This window comes from Thermobia domestica, chromosome 8, assembly GCF_964235325.1.
Source record: "Thermobia domestica chromosome 8, izTheDome1.hap1.1, whole genome shotgun sequence".
NCBI lineage: Eukaryota > Metazoa > Arthropoda > Insecta > Zygentoma > Lepismatidae > Thermobia > Thermobia domestica.
In genome coordinates, this window is record NC_137461.1 from 23560739 (window position 1) to 23579694 (window position 18956).

The 18956-nt window shown below is 33.9% G+C and overlaps 1 protein-coding gene across 2 annotated transcripts in view; it reads right to left on the reverse strand.

The window, feature by feature from the left end:
- Positions 1 to 1808: 1808 nt before the first annotated feature.
- The window catches only part of LOC145692790 (uncharacterized), a 163485-nt gene continuing 146337 nt past the window's right edge, over positions 1809 to 18956 (reverse strand). Inside the window, exons 7-11 of one of the 2 annotated variants that reach the window (XM_081768268.1) lie at positions 18741 to 18761; positions 15100 to 15170; positions 12291 to 12463; positions 7093 to 7276; positions 1809 to 4790 (exon numbers count right to left, since the gene is read on the reverse strand). In XM_081768268.1, the coding sequence (XP_081624394.1) occupies positions 4640 to 4790; positions 7093 to 7276; positions 12291 to 12463; positions 15100 to 15170; positions 18741 to 18761 (600 nt within the window). In that variant the 3' untranslated portion in view covers positions 1809 to 4639. The remainder of the gene's footprint in view (positions 4791 to 7092; positions 7277 to 12290; positions 12464 to 15099; positions 15171 to 18740; positions 18762 to 18956) is intronic. The other variant, XM_081768269.1, reaches the window with a different exon arrangement.

An 18956-nucleotide genomic window follows, 5' to 3' on the forward strand; every position in this document is an offset into this window, starting at 1 on the left:
AGGGCAAGAGATAAATGATACACCATTCTAAATAACCATGTTTTATTATCAAAAAAGCAATCAGCTAAAACAAAAATGAAGTACAGTACATTTCCAATATACACATTTTTCCATATTTTTTTGTATAAGGTATGAGTCAACAAGGTACTGCTAAATTCACTGGACCAGGTCTGTACAAATGTTCTTCCTCATGAAAGATTAATGATGTAGACCACCTAAATTAATTTAAAATCTTAGGAATCAAAGATAACCAATAACCCTATAAGTAATCTGCCAGCAGACTGACTTATGATTTTAGGAAATACTTCTGACATTATGTTTCAACCTCCACGAACTTCAAGTAATCAAATATCACAAATATTACAAATATGAATAAAATTTGGCATTTTCTTCTCCAGCTTATACATTCTACCATAGAATAATAAACCGAAGATATTCGTAACTGATATATTTTACAAGAACTTTAGTTACCTTTTTTAACAACGTAATAAATGACAGTAGACATCATAGATCAAAATCGATGATTATTTGATGGTCAAAGCGAGACTTTTTGTGAATTATTAAAACACAAATGCTGATAACCTTGCAGTTTATTTTCTTTCTTAATTATTGATTTAATGATACCTTCAGATTTGTGACCAAAACATTATCGTCATTCAGCATGTCCGTGAATATTTGGGACCCAGGCCCGTATTCAGGGGGTCTAGGGGGCCAACCCCCCTAAATTTTTGCTGCCCTCCTACCTAAAATTTTCACGGTAGGCTTGCAAATGAACTATAATATGGTTGGATGGTCCCCCTCCCCCTACATTTTTGGGCTGGCTACCGGCCTGTTGGGACCCAACCCTAAAAACAGGAATTTCGTCAAAATAGTCATAAGCGAGAAAAGTAAATTTCATAGAAAAATGTGATTATGTCCTGCTACTCTGATAATAAAACATTAAAAAAAAAGGACCTTACATGAATAATTTAGTTGATTACTGTTAGATACTAACAGAAGTTCGTCTACCTTGAGGCAACAAGCAAAATCAAAGTGGAAACTGAAGTTTTTTTTCTTCTTCTTAAAAAAATACTCGTGAGATCTCCGACAGAGTTCATCTTATTAAGTTAAATGACCAATGATTATGTGATTCTATTACGAGTAATTTGAAGTTAAATTTGCGCGATTCTCTTTCATTCTTTTCCAGATTGCTGTATATATATATATATATATATATATATATATATATATATATATATATATATATATATATATATATATATATATATATATATGAAAATACATATAGAATGGCTATGTCCGTCCGCTTCTTTGCTGAAAACTGTCAGAGCAACATCGGTAAGGAATAGAGAAAAACTATTTTCTAATATTGATTCAGGTTCCAGAAAACAATTGGCTCCATTTCCATTATTACCACTTCTTCTCAGCCAGCCGGAAGTGTCTTAAATTACTTTTTCGTTTTCAATACTTGTCGCCATAAAGCAAGAACAATAATAGATGGAGATAGTTTTTTTAATATATATATATCGGTTCACCATTCTGAGAACAGTTACCATTTCCGTCTATTTCCTTACTAAAACCGGAAGTGGTACAATTTACTATAATTGCCGGTTTGAATATTGATCCAGTAATAAATAGCGGGAGAATGTTTTCTTTGTATTATATGAAGTTAAGTGCCCCAAAATAGATTGAATTTCAGCTATAACTACTCTACTGAAACCGAAAATTGTCAAAATATATATTTCCGGTTTTAATATTGGTGAAATTTTCATGGAGTGAAAAAAGTGGCAAGAGATAGAAAAAACAAATTTTTGTTATAAATTTAGCATCCCAAGAACAGTTTCCAACCACTGATCATTCTAATGCACCATTCCCTATATACCCAATTTAAATTCAAATCGTTCCCACAATGCAATTCGTGCTACCCGAACTGCTTTGAGTGGCGGCGCTACAATCTCCAGTCATGAGATTTAGTTTCAGTGAGAAGAGCTGCTGAAACCTATACCTGTACTATATGTTTCCATCTTCCGCCTTATCTATTCTAACCAGAACTGATAAATCTTTCTCTTCTGATTAGAACATTGGATACCTATATTTTGGAAGTCTACCATAGTTGCACAATATCAAATGAAACCAGGATCTTTAAATAAACGTACAGCAGAAATACACACTACAACTTCGAATATAAGAAGTATCAATGAAAGAGTTGATTTTTTGTTTGGATGATCATGATAGCCTCACCCGTATTGAGATTTCTTTCACACAAACTAAAATTCCAAGCACCAAAACATCCGAAATCTTATACCCCTTAGTAAAAAGGAAATGCTAAAATTCGCATTATTTGGTTGGGCATCTAGAACTACCACATCGATTTAATAAAGAACTTAAAGCGGCAAGCAAGCAGTTTTTGTCATTGCGGACATTTTTTGTTCTTCCTCTGTCGTTTCTAATAAACAACGAGTAGGCACTATTCTGAGAAAGGATGCTCCTCTGGGATATATCTTTGCACCTGAGGAAAGTGGTTGGATAACTGCTAAATGGACGAAGCTCTTTGTTGATAGGATTTGTCCCACCAAACAAGATTTAGTTCTTCTCATACTTGATGAACATTGCAGTCACAAGGATTTGGATGTTATCCTGTTTGCAAGAAAACATCATATGCATATGGTAAGCTTGCCTGCTCACAACACAACCCACAAATTGCAGCACTTGGACCGTGCTGTAATGAACATTTCAAAGCAGTACAGTACCTGGCTGGGAAAATATTATCTATTAAAATCCTCACTGAAAGATGCTGCTGGATTTGTCAACCAAGCCTATTTGCAGACTAGATTTGGCACAGTTAGATTTCGCAAGTACTAGACTTTAGTTTTTCAATCCAAATGTTTCGACACATTTGGATTTCATTCCTGTTGGATATTTTCGTGATCCAGAGTCCAACAGTCAATCTGCATCGCCAACTCATCTTCCTAAAAGCAGGATCCTTCCATAGTCCATGTATAGGCTATCTTTTCAAACAGCCATCCTTCTCAATAGGATTATCGACTGATTTCAAGAGAATTGTTGAGAAAATCTCCCCAAGCAACAAGAACGTGGAAGGCAGGGCAAATAAACGGAAACAACTTACCCAATACTCTGAGATCCTAATATCTACACTGCATAAAAATCAGATTTTGGAGGGGAAAATAAACCAGCAAGACAGTAGCGAATGTAAAGAAAGAAGACAGGTGATACAACTGAAGAGAACATGAAGGAAAAGGTCAAGAGCAGAAAGAACATAACATCTTTCATATCAACATGTCTGAAGAAACTAGATTATGAGGAATTAAAGTATCATTCATCATGAGTCATTTGACGAAGACTGGATGTGATGTATTATATGTGAAGGTTGGGTGCACGTTGAATGCATAGGCCAAGAAAACCTTTCTTATTTTGCTTGTGACTTTTGTATCTAACATATGAACTTAGGTTTTATTCTTAGGCAATGTAGGCCTAACGAAAGTTCCAGTTGCATAGATAGGAAAAATATTTTACTATCACAGTGTTACAGATATATAGTTATTACATATCACAATAGTATAAAATATAGTTATAAGAATTGGGCTGACATAATAATGTAAAATATTTTTTTTGTTTGTTTTTTATTTATTTTAATAATTGTTTAGTATTTCATTGTCATCCATATTTGATGGTCAATACTGTACGATATTTTTCATTCTGTCGAAAATAATATATTTTTATTTTTTTCTGATATGTGGCTGTTCATAAATAAATATATATATTATTTTATAGCAAAAGAATTCTTGGAGAATAGGCAATTGCTTTGAAATTCATAGTTCTTTCACTTTAACAAGTTACAATAAAAAATAATTAAGGTGATCGGTACTAAAAGACCCTCCCCTATATACCAAAAAAAAAAAGGAAAGAAAAAAATATACGTTTTGTAGAATCAACATCGTGTAAAAAAATATATATATATATATGTTTCTATCAAATCATTACACAAGGTAGTGACTGTAGTCTACATCATTAAGCTTAAATTTTCTGACCCTTTCTTCATTGGTAATCAACGGGTGAGGTTAGATTTACATTGAAGTTGTACCACCCAATCATGACGTAACGTCACGTGGTATTATTATGGGGATAAAGGTGGAATAAATCTATTTCTGCGGGGCTTCTAACCCCCTTCGCTCGCTGACGCTCGCTCAGCTGTGTTTCGTGACGTAAGTAAATAACTTTTCTTTATCAATAAAGTTGTGTGTGCAAAGTGGACTAAATACCTTACGTAACAATCAAGTGATGCAACTTCGATGTAAATCTAACCTCACCCGTAATCAACACCATTACAAATAACTGCTGCCGATTTTTCTCACTGGGATTTTTATTTGCTACTTACACGAATCCTTCCACTCATAACACACTGAAACGAACATACATACAAAGGCATCGATATACGTGTAGCATTTTAAAATAGGCACACTTGTTCTTTTTTTTTAAATACATAACTTAACAACTAACAACAATTCTCTTTTCATATATTTAGTTTTAGGTTTACAATTGACAAATATTGTTCATGTAAGTTTACTGGACAGAGTAACATCACCCTTTATTTCCCCATTTGTCACGAATAGCGTTATAATTAGCTGCCAGACGTTGTGTAGCTCTTGCGTCCAGCTAATTCAAGCAAATATCTATCTGGGTGATCAATCCACTCACTGGCACTCAGTTTCACAGTTCGCTGCTTCTCTACCTGCTTCACCTCCCACTTCTTTACTTCCATTTGAGCTTCCCTGCAGAAAAAAAAAAATAACAAACAAAATAAACAGAAGCAGTTACAAATTTATCAAATGCTATATCTGGGTACGCAAAAAACATAGGATGACTCCTAATTGAAATAATCATTTTAAATATGCAACAATGCAAAGCAGGTAGGCCTACTTCTGCAACAACTTCTTCACCCTGTGTTTAACAACGTTACTACTAAATTTCTTATACTGACATGATAGTCTGTTGCACAGCCTTATTCTCTCTAATGGAATTATGTGATTGGATTTTCTTTATCGAAAGTTTGGCAATTATGGTACCGCATATTCGAAAATTCATATTACTTTCAAAAATATTTGTGGATGTAGTTCCGTCGAAAAGTATTTTTCTGTATGTTAACAGCAAATGAAAAATTTCATAGTACAATTCTAAAATTAGTGGTTGATGATATTTGGATGAATCTATACAAAATAAAAATATCCCTTTGAATTCGCGAATATTATTTTTTCATATTGACGTTTCTCCATGATAAGAGATTTAGAGAACACCTAAATATATTAGCTTGTTTCTTAAACTATTTTTTTAACTTTAATATGGGAAGATTTATGGTATAACACGTTATTAGATTTTGTGGAAACTTGACTAAAGAGTTGAGAAAAAGACTTGTAAAATGCTTCATGTGGAATATTGTACTCTATGGGGCAGAAATATGGATATTAAAAGTGATTAAAAAAAACGACTGGAAGCTTTCGAAATGTCGAAATGTGGGTGTGGAGAAGAATTGACAGAATTAGCTGCATCGAACGGAAAATAAATGTAAGAATGTTAGAAATGGTGGGAAGAAACTAATTTTAGATATTATTGAAAACAGAAAGAGAAATTGGTTGGGATATTGACTAAGAAGGAACGCTATCATGAGGGGCATGCTAGAGGGTATCGTAGCAGAAAAAAGGGAAGGAGGCTACGAATGATGAACGGTATCAAACCAGAGAAAGTGTACGTAAAGACAAAGAGGTTAGCTGCAGACCATGGAGCCTGGAGGTTTCTCAGTTGCGGCAAGTGGTCTGTCGATAATGGCAGAATACCTATGATGATGATTAGTTTGCTGACATTAATTTATTATGCTTGTTTTATTCTCATTTATACAAAACTAATTATATGTTACTCCATGATTGATTGTCTGTTGAAGATAATGTTAAGTCGTTGAAACTGTGACATTTTATTTTAGTTTTAACACGTTGACCGCCATGTGCATCACCGTGGGTGTACTTTGGGGAGCCATGTGCATCATATGTGATTCATAGGCTTTGCATCCTTATTTTTGAAGCCGTGCGAATCACCGGTGATGCACAAGCTCAAATTTTAAATGGTGAAATAAATTCTCCGGCCTCAGACAGATATTCGACATCCTTGGTTTCCGGCTTGTGATAGTTTTTCCCCAGAAATTATTTGATCATTTTGATACATATTTTCCTCAAACAAAAATGGCACCACGATGCACCCTACCCGATTTTGCTCTGGCAGTCAACGTGTTAATAAATAAGTGTATTAAGCACTGATCAGAAAAAGTACCGGTAGTTATTTAAAACTATTTGTTGTCCATGTTTCAATTGTCTGACAAACTTGTGTGTAAGTTGACGAATGGTACTCTTGGATTGGGGAATTTAAAGGCACTTCTGAATCGTCGGCAAAGAATATACTAATCTGGACTTATCACATTGCGTAATCTTCAATGTATACAATGAAGATTTGGCCTTAGTATTGAGTCCTGAGAGACTCCATGGGTGAGGTTCGAATTTTAAGGCTGGCTTTATAAATATGGATACAAACTTTGAGATGGATAACTTAAAGAAAGAAAGAAAGAAAGAAAAAACACGTCTCTTAAGGTACAGAAAACGTGTACTCAAATGTTCATATGAATTTCAAAATTACTACTAACACACGACATTATACAGGCGACTATCCATGTTTGATGGTGACTATACGATTAACTCATAAGGAAAATCAAGATAATTTGTATACATTAAAAAAAAAAGAAAAGAAAAGAAAGAAAAAGAAAAAAGTGAAATAGGTTTCTTGATCAGTGAGATCTGTCATGCAGAAAATACACAGTACAAGAATCTTAGCTGGGAGTGCCCCAATTAAGCTGACAAAGACTTAGCGAAGTGGATAATGGTTTTCTTAACAGTGTTCAGTAGCTGCGCCATTTATATTATATGTATTTCTTTGAAATGAACTGGAACGACCACTTTGGATGGGCTAGCAAAAATGTCTCTTTTAATTTCACTCACTACGGATTAGAAAAAAAGAAAAAAGTCATAAACTTACCTTGATTGCACTGTTCCACATCCCCAAACTTCAACGTTAAGAAGAGGGTACGGTATACCTTGGTATTTAACAACTGTGAAATGTTCGTTCACATCTATTGCTGGCTTTTTGGGGTCTGCTCCAGCTCTCAATCCTTGAGGGTAGCCACGAATTGTAGTGTTAAAGTAAATAAGCTTTGGACCACCTGATAAGAATATAAAGACTGATTGTTAATATCAGATTTCCCTCGTTTTATTCAGAATGTTACTACATGTAAATCCATAAGTGTCAACTTCTTAAGATGATTCAACAATATTGGTGTAAAATTTAACTTCGAAACATTGATCTACATGAGAGTACTATGTTCTTTTCTATTTTGAATCAAATGAATGGACATTTTAATAGTCTAATATAATTGAATTTCTTAGTTTTTTTCGTAATCATTTTTAATTTTATTCTTATCTAATCTGCAATTAAATATTTTCTATTGTATTTCCTACAGTAGCGTTTCTCAACCTTTCTTCAAGTGGGAACCACTTTTATTACAATGTTCAACAGAAACAACCTCTTCTTATTTCCTTGGAGTGCAAATTTACTTTCTTTTGTCTTTGAGCAAATACTATACTCATATTTTAAGAAGAATACTGTATTAACCAAAATTAACTTAATCTTATGTTGTAATTAATAGAAGAAAATACAAATTTTATTTTTAATGAATAATGGCGATCAGGAATATTTTATAATAATACATTTTATACTGTATAAGCTATTAGAATAATAATATTTACCTATTAAATTATATAATCTATTATTAGTATTATCTCATTTATTCGAGATTGTTAACTGTAGCGTGTAATACGCAAATTACTTGAATTTTATTTTGTCTTTCTTTCTTTTTTTTTTTTTTTTTTTTTTTTTTTGGACTAATGTTTAATCTAAGAGAACTTCTTATGGTTCCCAGACCATGAAAAATGCTGTTCTATCGTATCTCAATTGAAATACATTTTGTATTTCATTACTAATTTTCGGTATAATTAAACAAATCTAACCTTTACTCCGCGTGCTTCCCCTAACTTTCTTCAGCTTTCCTTACCACATTGTGTATAATTAAAGCTCCCAGACGTCCCAAATTTACATAATCTTCCTCCCCCTCCCAGTTCTTCAAAACTCGAAATGTCCCCAAAACATAAATTACAGTGGCGGATCTACAGTATGCGGCAAAACAGTACTGAAATAATATCGTTGACATTTACTTATTTATTTATTTTTTGTATAACGTAATGAAACAAGAAATATCAACTAACTGTTACTCAACACAAATTGTCAATTTAAGAGAAATCGAGCCTGTATACCACGTGTTCAAAATGTTGACCATTACGTCTAACATTCTTCATAGCCGTTCTGTAGATCGATGAACATTTTAGTGCTGGACTTGCTGGAACACGGCTTGCTGGAACAAGAAAACAAATGATCGAATCTTCTCTCTTAACTCCAGTACAGTGGTAGGATATTATCTATTCGGAAAATCGCTTCCTTTAGTATACCCCACATGGAGGCACCTCCACTCATCTCCTGCAGTGAGATGCTGGCCCACACCGTATTAGCGGAAATAGTGCTCTAAAATAAACATCTTCTCCTCTGTTGTGAGTAACATTATCTTCGCTCCAAGTGCATACTCTGCTAGTCCACACACAGCTAAGGATACAATTTGGCGCTCACATCTCATACCACATTGCACCCGCGCGCCATTTGCACGCGAAGTTCAGTACTGTTTATTTTGCCACATACTGTAGCTCGGGGCCGGGGGGCCCAGGCCCTCGAGTTTCTTGAATGACAAAAATAATTGAAGCTATTATTTTTGAATAATAGCTTCAATTAGTTTTGAAAGTTTATAGTAAACTAATGAAATACCATCATAGTCTGGGTAACGACTGCCTTCCCCCAGTTTTCACCATCCGCCACTGATAAGTTAATGCCATTTGTGTGATATTTAAAAATTTCGCTTTTATTAGTTATCAATACTCAATTAATATAAATAATTTATTTTCTGTCTTTGGTGAGTGTTGATCTATTTAATCAACTCTGATATTTTAGCGAAAAATAAATCCATAAAAAATAAATGCGTAAATTTTCATAGAGTGTTCCCGATTCTTTTAAAATCTGAGAGTCCTATGAATAATAGTTAATATTGTAACTGTAAAATGTGGAACCAATATGTCAGCCATTTCCCACAGATTCATATATAATCAAGCAACGCCCCTTCTCCTCGAATCATGCATTTAAAGAATGAGTAAAAGCCAGAAACAGAGGGCATCCAAAAGTAAGAGGGCGAAAATTAATCGCGCCCTAGTTATAATAATAATAATAATAATAATAATAATAATAATAATAATAATAATAATAATAATGCGAAGAAGAATTTTGAAATTTCTCTGCATGTAATTACTTTACTACTTCGAAAAAAATATTTAGTGGGGTAGTTTGCCTTATCGATATATTTACCATTGTTTTAAGAATACGCCAACAAATCATTTACGAAGTTGTTAGAAAATGAACAAAGCAAAAACGAAAATAAATCTCAAAATCATTGATTATAGTTTACTGAGTACTGTTTCGTACTTATTAGAAAATTACTCACAGCAATTTAGTTACTGTTCCTTGATTTTTATGATATGTTTAAGAAAGTGAAAAAAAAAAAAAAAAAAAAAAAGTTTACGAATAGTTATAAATGTAGTAACCGAAAAAGCACGAAGTCCACTTTGGAAGTTTATATTTGCTAGCTAACACTGATTCGACAACGTCGTAATTTTCATGTTTGCTCTGCTTAATAAGGATGTGAGAAGCAGACCATTGCGTCAAAGAGCTTCTAGGGATGATCCAAAAGCCATGAAGGGGTTATAATTGTGAATAACTGTTGTTTATCATTAGTTTCCATTGATATTTCACAAACTTAAAGGCCAAGATGGGAGATTATTTACACTTATGTGTCGAATATAATCTGGGGTAGGTATCTGCCATTATGGGCCTCACAGATATGAATCCTGTGTAGCACATGATTCACGAAGAGGTCAACTCTTTTGGTCCGAGTGCCCGTGTTTTATTGTTGCACAAATATTGTCGTCGATCTGTTGTATTGCTTGTGGTTTGTTCACATACATTTTTTGTCCTTCAGATACGTAAAAAAAATAAATAAAAAATAACGATCATTAGGCCATACTTATTTGAAGATGTTGAAGCCAATGCAGTAACGGTGACTGTTGATAGATATTGAAACAACAGATTATTGTGCGTCCTGCAATGGAGAACATACCTGAATGTGGTTTCAACAAGATGGGGTCATAGCACACACGGCAAGGCCCTCAATCGGGCTTCTGATGACTATTTTCGGTCATCGATTCATCTCAAAGAACATTGACATAAACTGGCCCTCCCGTTTGCCTGAAATCACTCCACTTAATTATTTTCTTTGGGGCCATCTGAAGGACGAAGTGTATGTAAAACCATACACAATACAGCAGGTCAAGGACAATATCCATCAGAAATACGGGCACTCGGATTAGAAGTCAGTGTCAGTCAGGGTCAGGTAGATGACCCTGTCATGATTCATGTGCTACACAGGAAACGTATTTGTGAGGCCCAAAATGGGGGACATCTACCTGAGATTATGTTCCATACATAAACGTAAATAATCTCCCATCCTTGGTCTTTAAGTCTGTTAAATATCAATGGAAACCAATAATAATAATAAAGTTGTTCACAGTTATAACCCCCTTCGTGATTTTTGCTCCACCCTATAGTTAGAAATCAGAATGAATTAATGAAATATTTCGCTACGTTCTGTGTAGTGCTAATTCTGAAGGGATGTCGCTGAAAATTTAAAATTTATTGCTACTAAGCAAGGAGAAGAAAGTTTTATATAACTTCAGGAAGCTCTATAAGTAAATTAGGACATGAATGTAATTTTCCTTCACTTTTAGGTTCCAGTGATGAAATATTAAATTTTTACCGACGCGACTTTCCTCAAGAGTCGATAATTCTGCCGATATTCAATTCTACGATAAGTATACCAGTGGTGCCCACCCCCCTTATGTCCATGACGCACCCCCCCCCCAATTGTCTATCCGTAGGTGTTCTTCCATGAAAAAAATCATCTTTTCGATTAATTATTACACCCCCTCAAACATATTTATATAGACTTTACCCCTCCCCAAAATATTCCAATGACGCACTTTGCGTCATAGCCCCCCCTCTGTGGGCACCCCTGAATATACTATCTGAACGAGAGGGAAAGTGTCAGATTCAAAAATTTCATCAGATTTCAATCAACATAATTGAATTAAATAAATAAATAAATAAATAAATAAATAAATAAATAAATAAATAAATAAAAGAAAGGAAAGAGAAAGAAAAGAAAGAGAAAGAAGAAAGAAAGGAACGAAAAAAAGAAAGGAACAAAAAAGAGAGGAACGCAAAAAGAAAGGAACGAAAAGAAAGAAAGAAGAAAGAAAAGGAAAAAGAAAAGAAAGAATAAAAGAAAAAGAAAGAAAGAAAACAAAAGAAGAAAAAGAGAAAAAGAAAGAAAAAGAAAAATAGAAATAAATAAAAACTAACTAACTAACTCTATGGTCTATGGAACCGGAGGTTCAATGCCGCGTTCACAAAAGCTCTTCACTGACTTCTATCCTTAGCTATCTGCATCCAGTTTCTACTTTGTATTCCAATCTCTGCGAGATCCATCTTAATATTGTCCTCCCATCTGCGCGTAGGGTCGTTTTCCGATTGGTCTTCCAGTCAAGACTTTGAAAGCGTTTCTACTTTCTTCCATTCTAGCTACATGACTCGCCCACCTAAGCCTCCTAGACTTGACGACCCTAACAATGTTGGGTAAACCATATAAATTATGAAATTATGTAGTTTTTCGTTATGAAGTTACCGCCATTCCCCATTCCCGTTCCTCTTGGGTCTGAATATTTGTCTCAGGATCTTGTTCTCAAATACTTTCAGACTATGTTCTTCCTTCAGAGTAAGTGGCCATGTTTCGCAGGCATACAGAACAATAGGCATGGTTATCGTTTTGTATATTTTAAGCTTCAAATTTCTCGACAGAATTCGCGACGGCAAGAGATTTTGAACCGAATAGTAACACGAATTCCCTGCTTTTAGTCGCAATAAATAATACCAAGATTATATATATAAAACTACAAGACTAAAAAACTTACGTTCTACTATTCGGAATTGGGGCAAAATTTGCAAAACAATACAATCTGTCTGTCCAAAATAGTGATTTGATTCTCGCCACTCGTCCGTGGAAGCTACACAGAATTCAACACCTTCTTCCCCTCGCAAGAAAGTTAACGTTGGGCCTCGATAGTTCAACACATGATGCTGAAACCTGAAACACAATTAAGCGTTCTTATGCGAGAGTCTTTATAAATAATACATAAACACGTAAGTATTAAAACAAAACCTCATTCCACATGCTATTGGTAATAGGAATAAATGCATCTTTTTCTATTTTAAAATATGTTAAAGAAACTTTAATATAAATTACGAAAAGGATAGACAAAGATACTATATACATATATGTACATACAGTCGGAATATCTTAAGAGATGCAGAGGGAGAAGTGGTTAAAACATTTCTATATTGTATCCTTTATTTTAGTATTTGCTACATGAACAGATACAGAGTACTAAGTAAAACTCTAAATTATTTATTTGATTACACATGTTGAAATTTTGATGTTAATACTTTTGAAATCAAATATAAAATTTCAGTAATATTATTGCACGGGGTGGTGGTGGTGGTGGGGCAATCGATTCGTAAACTCCGCAACTGTAAGAAAGACTGTATTCAAGTTTCGAGGGATACTAGGATTGTGGAGGAAAAATGTCCAGATATTGTATGGAGGATAGAACATCTACCGTATTAGTCCTTTTTTTTTTTTTTTTTTTTTTTTTTTTTTTTTTTTTTTTTTTTTTAACCAAATTTTAAATGAAAAGTTACGGTGCGCCTTAAATTCGTGACCTTACAAAAATAGGGTTTGAACATTTCCTTACATTGTGTGCTGTTTAAGAACATGCTGATTTCTCATTTTGAATCTTCTCTCTTCACATTGACGTACGTATGTACACAGGGTGTTCGAAAACAACACCAACAAATTTTGGGAAATTATTTCTGACACGAAAACATGAAAAAATTCGAGACTAACACTGGTGAACAAATACGTTAATTTGGAGTTATAGTGCGCCGAAATTGGGAAGGGCGATCATATGAAAAGTCGTAGCTTGAGAACGAAATGTTGGATCACGGTCGGGTGAAAGAACATATTTGATTCTCTTGAGCCTAGATTACACTAATATACTAATGGATTTAGAACAATGGCGGCGACAGGATTAACTTCAAAGCATAGGGTGAATCATGAGAATTTTTCAAACGAAAAATGACAAATCAGGAAATAAAAACTGGTACACATCCTATATCTACTGATTATATTAATTAAATCTAGGGTCGCAATAATTATTACGCTCCTTTACCTAACTTTGATCGACTTTTCCTTTTCGAGTTATGACCCTTTAGTTTATCGTTCGTCTCAATTTTCGCCGGGTTATAACTCCGAAATGACGTATTTGTACACTTACGCATGTCTACATTATATATATAATATTTCCGTGTGAGGAATAATTTCCTAACGTTCGTTGGTGTTGTGTTGTTTCCAAGCACCCTTTACATTTCACTTTTCTTCTTCAGAATCAGGCTTTTTTTTTTTCCCCTAATTTTGAGAGAGTGGTTTATATTTCCGAATTGTCTTTTTTTTTCTTTCTTTATTCTCCTTGAGTTTTAAAAGGTGGGGAGTATTTCGAGCCAGTTGCACATGGAGAAGTCAATAATGCCTAGTTTATTCACCAACGAAGGTATAAGCTGAGCTTACAATGATTATATTATATATATATATATATATATATATATACGACAAGATAACACACCGACTACCCAAGTCATTATTACTGACATTTTAGACTGGAGTTTATTTCTTAATTCAAATAGTTCGTCAACTGCTTTACGATACAGGATCAACATTGAACATTCTGTGCCACCTATCGGGAAGCAAAATCGTGATTACTCTCGCTAACCATATGGGTATACGGAATCATATTATCAAAGTACAAATGTATTCAATTAATTGTAATAATGAGAAACCAAACGATTTTTTGAGTTTTGTCTTGGATAAATTCTATGGTATTATGAATTTTAAATAAAGGATACACTTAAAATACACTAAAACTTATTAAAGTGGTCATTTTGTAGCTTGGTCATTGTTTAAGTTAGCCATATCTTGATGGAAACAAAATTACCTTTAGGATTTTACTACTGTTAAGTTGGCCATTTATGTAAAATAGATAACTTACATATATTTCACTGTATACACTTACTTATAAAGAGTTTGTACAAATCTTTGTACAGTCATGTTTAAAAATTGATTTCCTCCCATGAAACTTTCGTTTATCAATAAGTTAAGGCACTTAAAAAGAACAATTCTACTATATTTCTTTTTAAGTTTCCAACGTATAATTATCAGCTATCAGCTACATTTTAAATTCTTGTTCATTACCTCATAATGTTCATTATACATTCAGCGATATAACGATTAAAACAGGTTTATCGTAATGGGCAGGTAGCAAATACATGGAAGAATTTTAGTGGCTGGACACCAGAAAATGTCAGGGAAGCAGTAGAATTATAGCGGCTAAACCACCGATGGGACGACAGTGTAATTAGTGTAATGGAACAGATGTCCCGACGGTGACGTCAGCCACTAGCACGTCAGAGAGCATAGGGTGCCCCCTAGACAAATTGATTTTTCCAACGATAACTGAACCCCAACTAAAGCTAATGTCATAAAATTTCACGAGACTCGAAAGAAGGAAACCATTTTTGGTTGTGACTGTACAAAGTCAGCTCGAAAGAAATGTAGGGTACTACTCTAGGATCAAACAGTGAAAGCAATAGAGAGAAGAAAAAAGTCACCTGTTTGCCCCTAAACCATGTTGATTACTGCTGTACAAAAGAACCCAATGAGAAGGGCAGACAGTCCCCAACTGAAATAAGAAAATATTCATTACGAATTCTATGCAAAGAATAACAACGTGTATAATGCACTTTGTTATATACATATAAGAAATTACATAATTATCAGACGTGCTTTTGTTGCTTGTTTTCTTTTCACCGTAATTAGAAATAAATCACGAAACCTAACGTGAACGAACATATATATATATTTCAGTATATTGATAATATTTAACCATAGCATCCAGCATAAAAAAAAAGTACCGTAGCGACAATCGAAGACAGTTTTATTCGACAGTATTGTACAGTCATCAACGAAAGTACATACTTAGATCCATTGAGTCTTTTGCGAGTAACTTCGGAACGAATGAACTAATTAAGCACATTAAAAAAAAAAAAAAAAAAAAAAAACCGTATCTCTATGAAAGATAACGAAAACTAACTGATTAAAGAACATTATTAAGAGATGAATATGCACTCTTGCTGTCAATTACAATACAGCAATCGTACATTGACTTTTAGTTCATTAATTTGTGAGAGGAAGATTTTCTTAAAAATGAACATTTTTAATTATTTCCTTTTGTTAATTCCTTTTGCAAAGTTACCTTAATATCACTTGCTTCGTAAACGTAAATTTCTTTGATATTATATAAATTAATATTACCTACAACACAAAATGTGTATAAATATTGTAAAGGGGCCGGCAGAAGACTTGACAGTTTTCAAGTTGAAAATTAGTCTAGATTGATTACTTCACAAATCATATTTTATTTCCGAATTGAACTATAACTCAAAGTGTCTTGTTCACAACAATTAAGCATGAAACATACCGCTACTACTTTTTGAAAATTACATTTTCCAAATTATTTCCCCTCATTGCCAAAACATTCTTCCCCATTGTCAACTGGCATGCGGTTTCGTTGAAGCTCTCTTTTTTTCGGCGCAAGCTGTTTCTCGAAAGTTCCTAACCTACAAACAATATAGCATTGAGGTTTGGAACGCAGTGATTCCGATTAATGTTGAATTGTCGACGAAATGTGCAAAAAAATGAATTTCCAACTAATTGTTTTAAGCAAAACTGTTTTTAGTTATAGTTTAATTCGGAAATAAAAGATTATATGAGAACAAATAATCTGGTCTCAATTCACTTTGAAAACACAGGTTTCTCCACACGAGGATGGCAAAACATGATATGAATGTCATTTTTTGTTTTTACCATTTTCTGATTTTTCGCTCCGTTAGTTGCTCACACTGCGATCTATATGCTGGAAAAAGTTGACAATGCCTTAATTTAAAATTCTCTATTCATCTTTATATTCATCTTTATATATATTTCGTTTTCGATAGTAAGTGAATGTATTTTAAATTTAATTCATAAGGTTGTAATTTGCTTTCCTGTACAGATGTGCATTTCATGTTTTGCCATCCTAGTAAAGGAAGAAATAAGGGAAATACTTCATATAATAAATCAATAAACAAAAAACACAAATAGCTCCGGTTAACAAGTTTAAATTTCAAACAAGAAGAATATCGTTTCCTATATTATGTTTTATGTGTACGAATTTTACTTGAAGGTTATATATACGTGTATACTGTTGTATGTGTACGTTATTCACTCTTATGCTTACGAGTGAACTTATATTTTAAAATTAAAATAAACAAAAAGGATTCAGTATACATTGACATATTTGTCTCTGGAAAACTATTTACAAGTATTACATTTTAGAGTCTGTTCCATAAAAAAAATAAATAAATAAATAAATAAATAAAAATAAAAAAAAATTATACACTAATTCTAATGTAAAACTTGTAAAACAAATAACAATCATTAGCTATGTATCAACAATGTTTACAGAATTAGAATTCTACCACACACTACAGCAAAGTAATTACAACAGTCCAGAATTATTTAAGCAGGATATTTGTCTGGGTCAAAGCTGTAAGTTATAAAGATTAGGTAATTAATAAAAACAATTATGACAGGAAATTGGCAATATCAATGTCTAAGAAAACAAATTAAGCTACTAGTACGAGGAAGAGCAACAATTACTTACAACGCAGGCAATGGTTCCCATGGTGCTTTATGCCTTGCTATTTGTGAATATTGCAACATGAAGAAATAAAAAATTGCGTCTCAAATTCAAGGATTTATACGACAGGGTATGACCTACAAACAATTAGAATTTCAATTCTAGCGAGTTGAAGCATGCGCCGGCCCAGCAGCACCCGCGGTTTGGATTGGCACTGCGAGAGGACGTTTTATGCTGCATTCAGATAGCAGAGCGTAGATAAGGGAACATGAAACGTATGTGCAATCGTAACTATGCCTCATCGAAGCCAAAAGGTGCGATATGAATTAATTGAGAAGTATGGTCTTCCTTCGAAAAGACGGTTTATAGCACAGGGAATGGTCCCACAATGGTACGAGTGTAGGAGCAACGAAGAGGAGAGACTCGCATGCAAAGACGATCAGGAAATGGACAGCGCAATGTATCACATCACGGGATGATAAATATCTAATCAACATGGTTCTGGCAGATAGTAGAAAGACGCATAGTGTTAGATCGACGCTGCATCACGGTATAACGGGCATGGACTTCCCTACGTCAACGATGTTTGATGAGCGCTGAACTGGTGGCGGACATGACTTTGCGTCGGCTTCCATTCAATCAGAACCGTAAAAGTCTTAGACTACAATAGAAGCGTGAAGAAAATCACTGATGTGCTGACTGACAGACAATCATGTCTTCGGATCAGTCACGCTTCAAACTGTTGTACAGTGGGGGCCACATATGCATGAGATGCTATCACATATAGCGCAATCTGGAAGCCTGAATTGTCAAGAGTATAACAACGAATGGCAGCAGTGATGACGTGGAGCTCAATTGGGTATAATACATGATCACGACTGCTACACACGGAAAGCAATCTTATCAGTGACCCACACGCTACATCAGGAACATTTTAAGAGGCTGCGGTCATATTCTTCCTTTCGACAACTTTTGACGCCATATTTCAGCAGAGTAATGCGCGGGCACATGAATCACAGAATATACAAGCCTTTATTAAGGAACGACAAATACCGTTACTTTTCTAGCATGTATGATGTTGTGGATTGGCATATGAATAGTGTGACAGCCAATTCTTTAGGAACATCCAATAACTGTTTGATTCGATGCCACGACTCATACGGGCTCTGACTGCAGCGTGTCGAGGCTTCACATGCATACTGATTTATCAAGGTTACACGTGTTGTATAGTTTGAAATTATCATTTCTGCCTTATAGTAATCATGTCAAGAATCTGTGGTATATTCCACGTACACATGTCTTTATTAATGTTGCAATCTCACAAACAGCAGCAGTGTATTTAAATTATTTTTATATTATTGATTATTGAGAAAAACTACAATATAGCATTAGCGATGTGTGTACTTTAATTATTATTTTATATTGTTAATTATATTGAAAACATCTACCACAGCACTAGCGATATGAAAGGTACAACGTATAAAGTTCTGGAAAGTATCTGTAACAAATATACAACGACTAGCATGTAAGCATTACAAATTACTGCATGAAAGCATGCGTACTATGGCTTACCGTCACAAAATCCACAGAGCTCTTAACGAAAAGAAAAGATAAAACTGTGATCAATTCTATACATATATATATAATGGTGGCACAAAGTTCATCGTTACTTTAAACAAACTAAAATTATTTCTTTCAAAAATACTTTACAGAATTAAAAACGAAACCAAGTATAAATACAAAATGATTAGAATTATTACATGTGGATCGGATGAAAAAAAAAAAAAA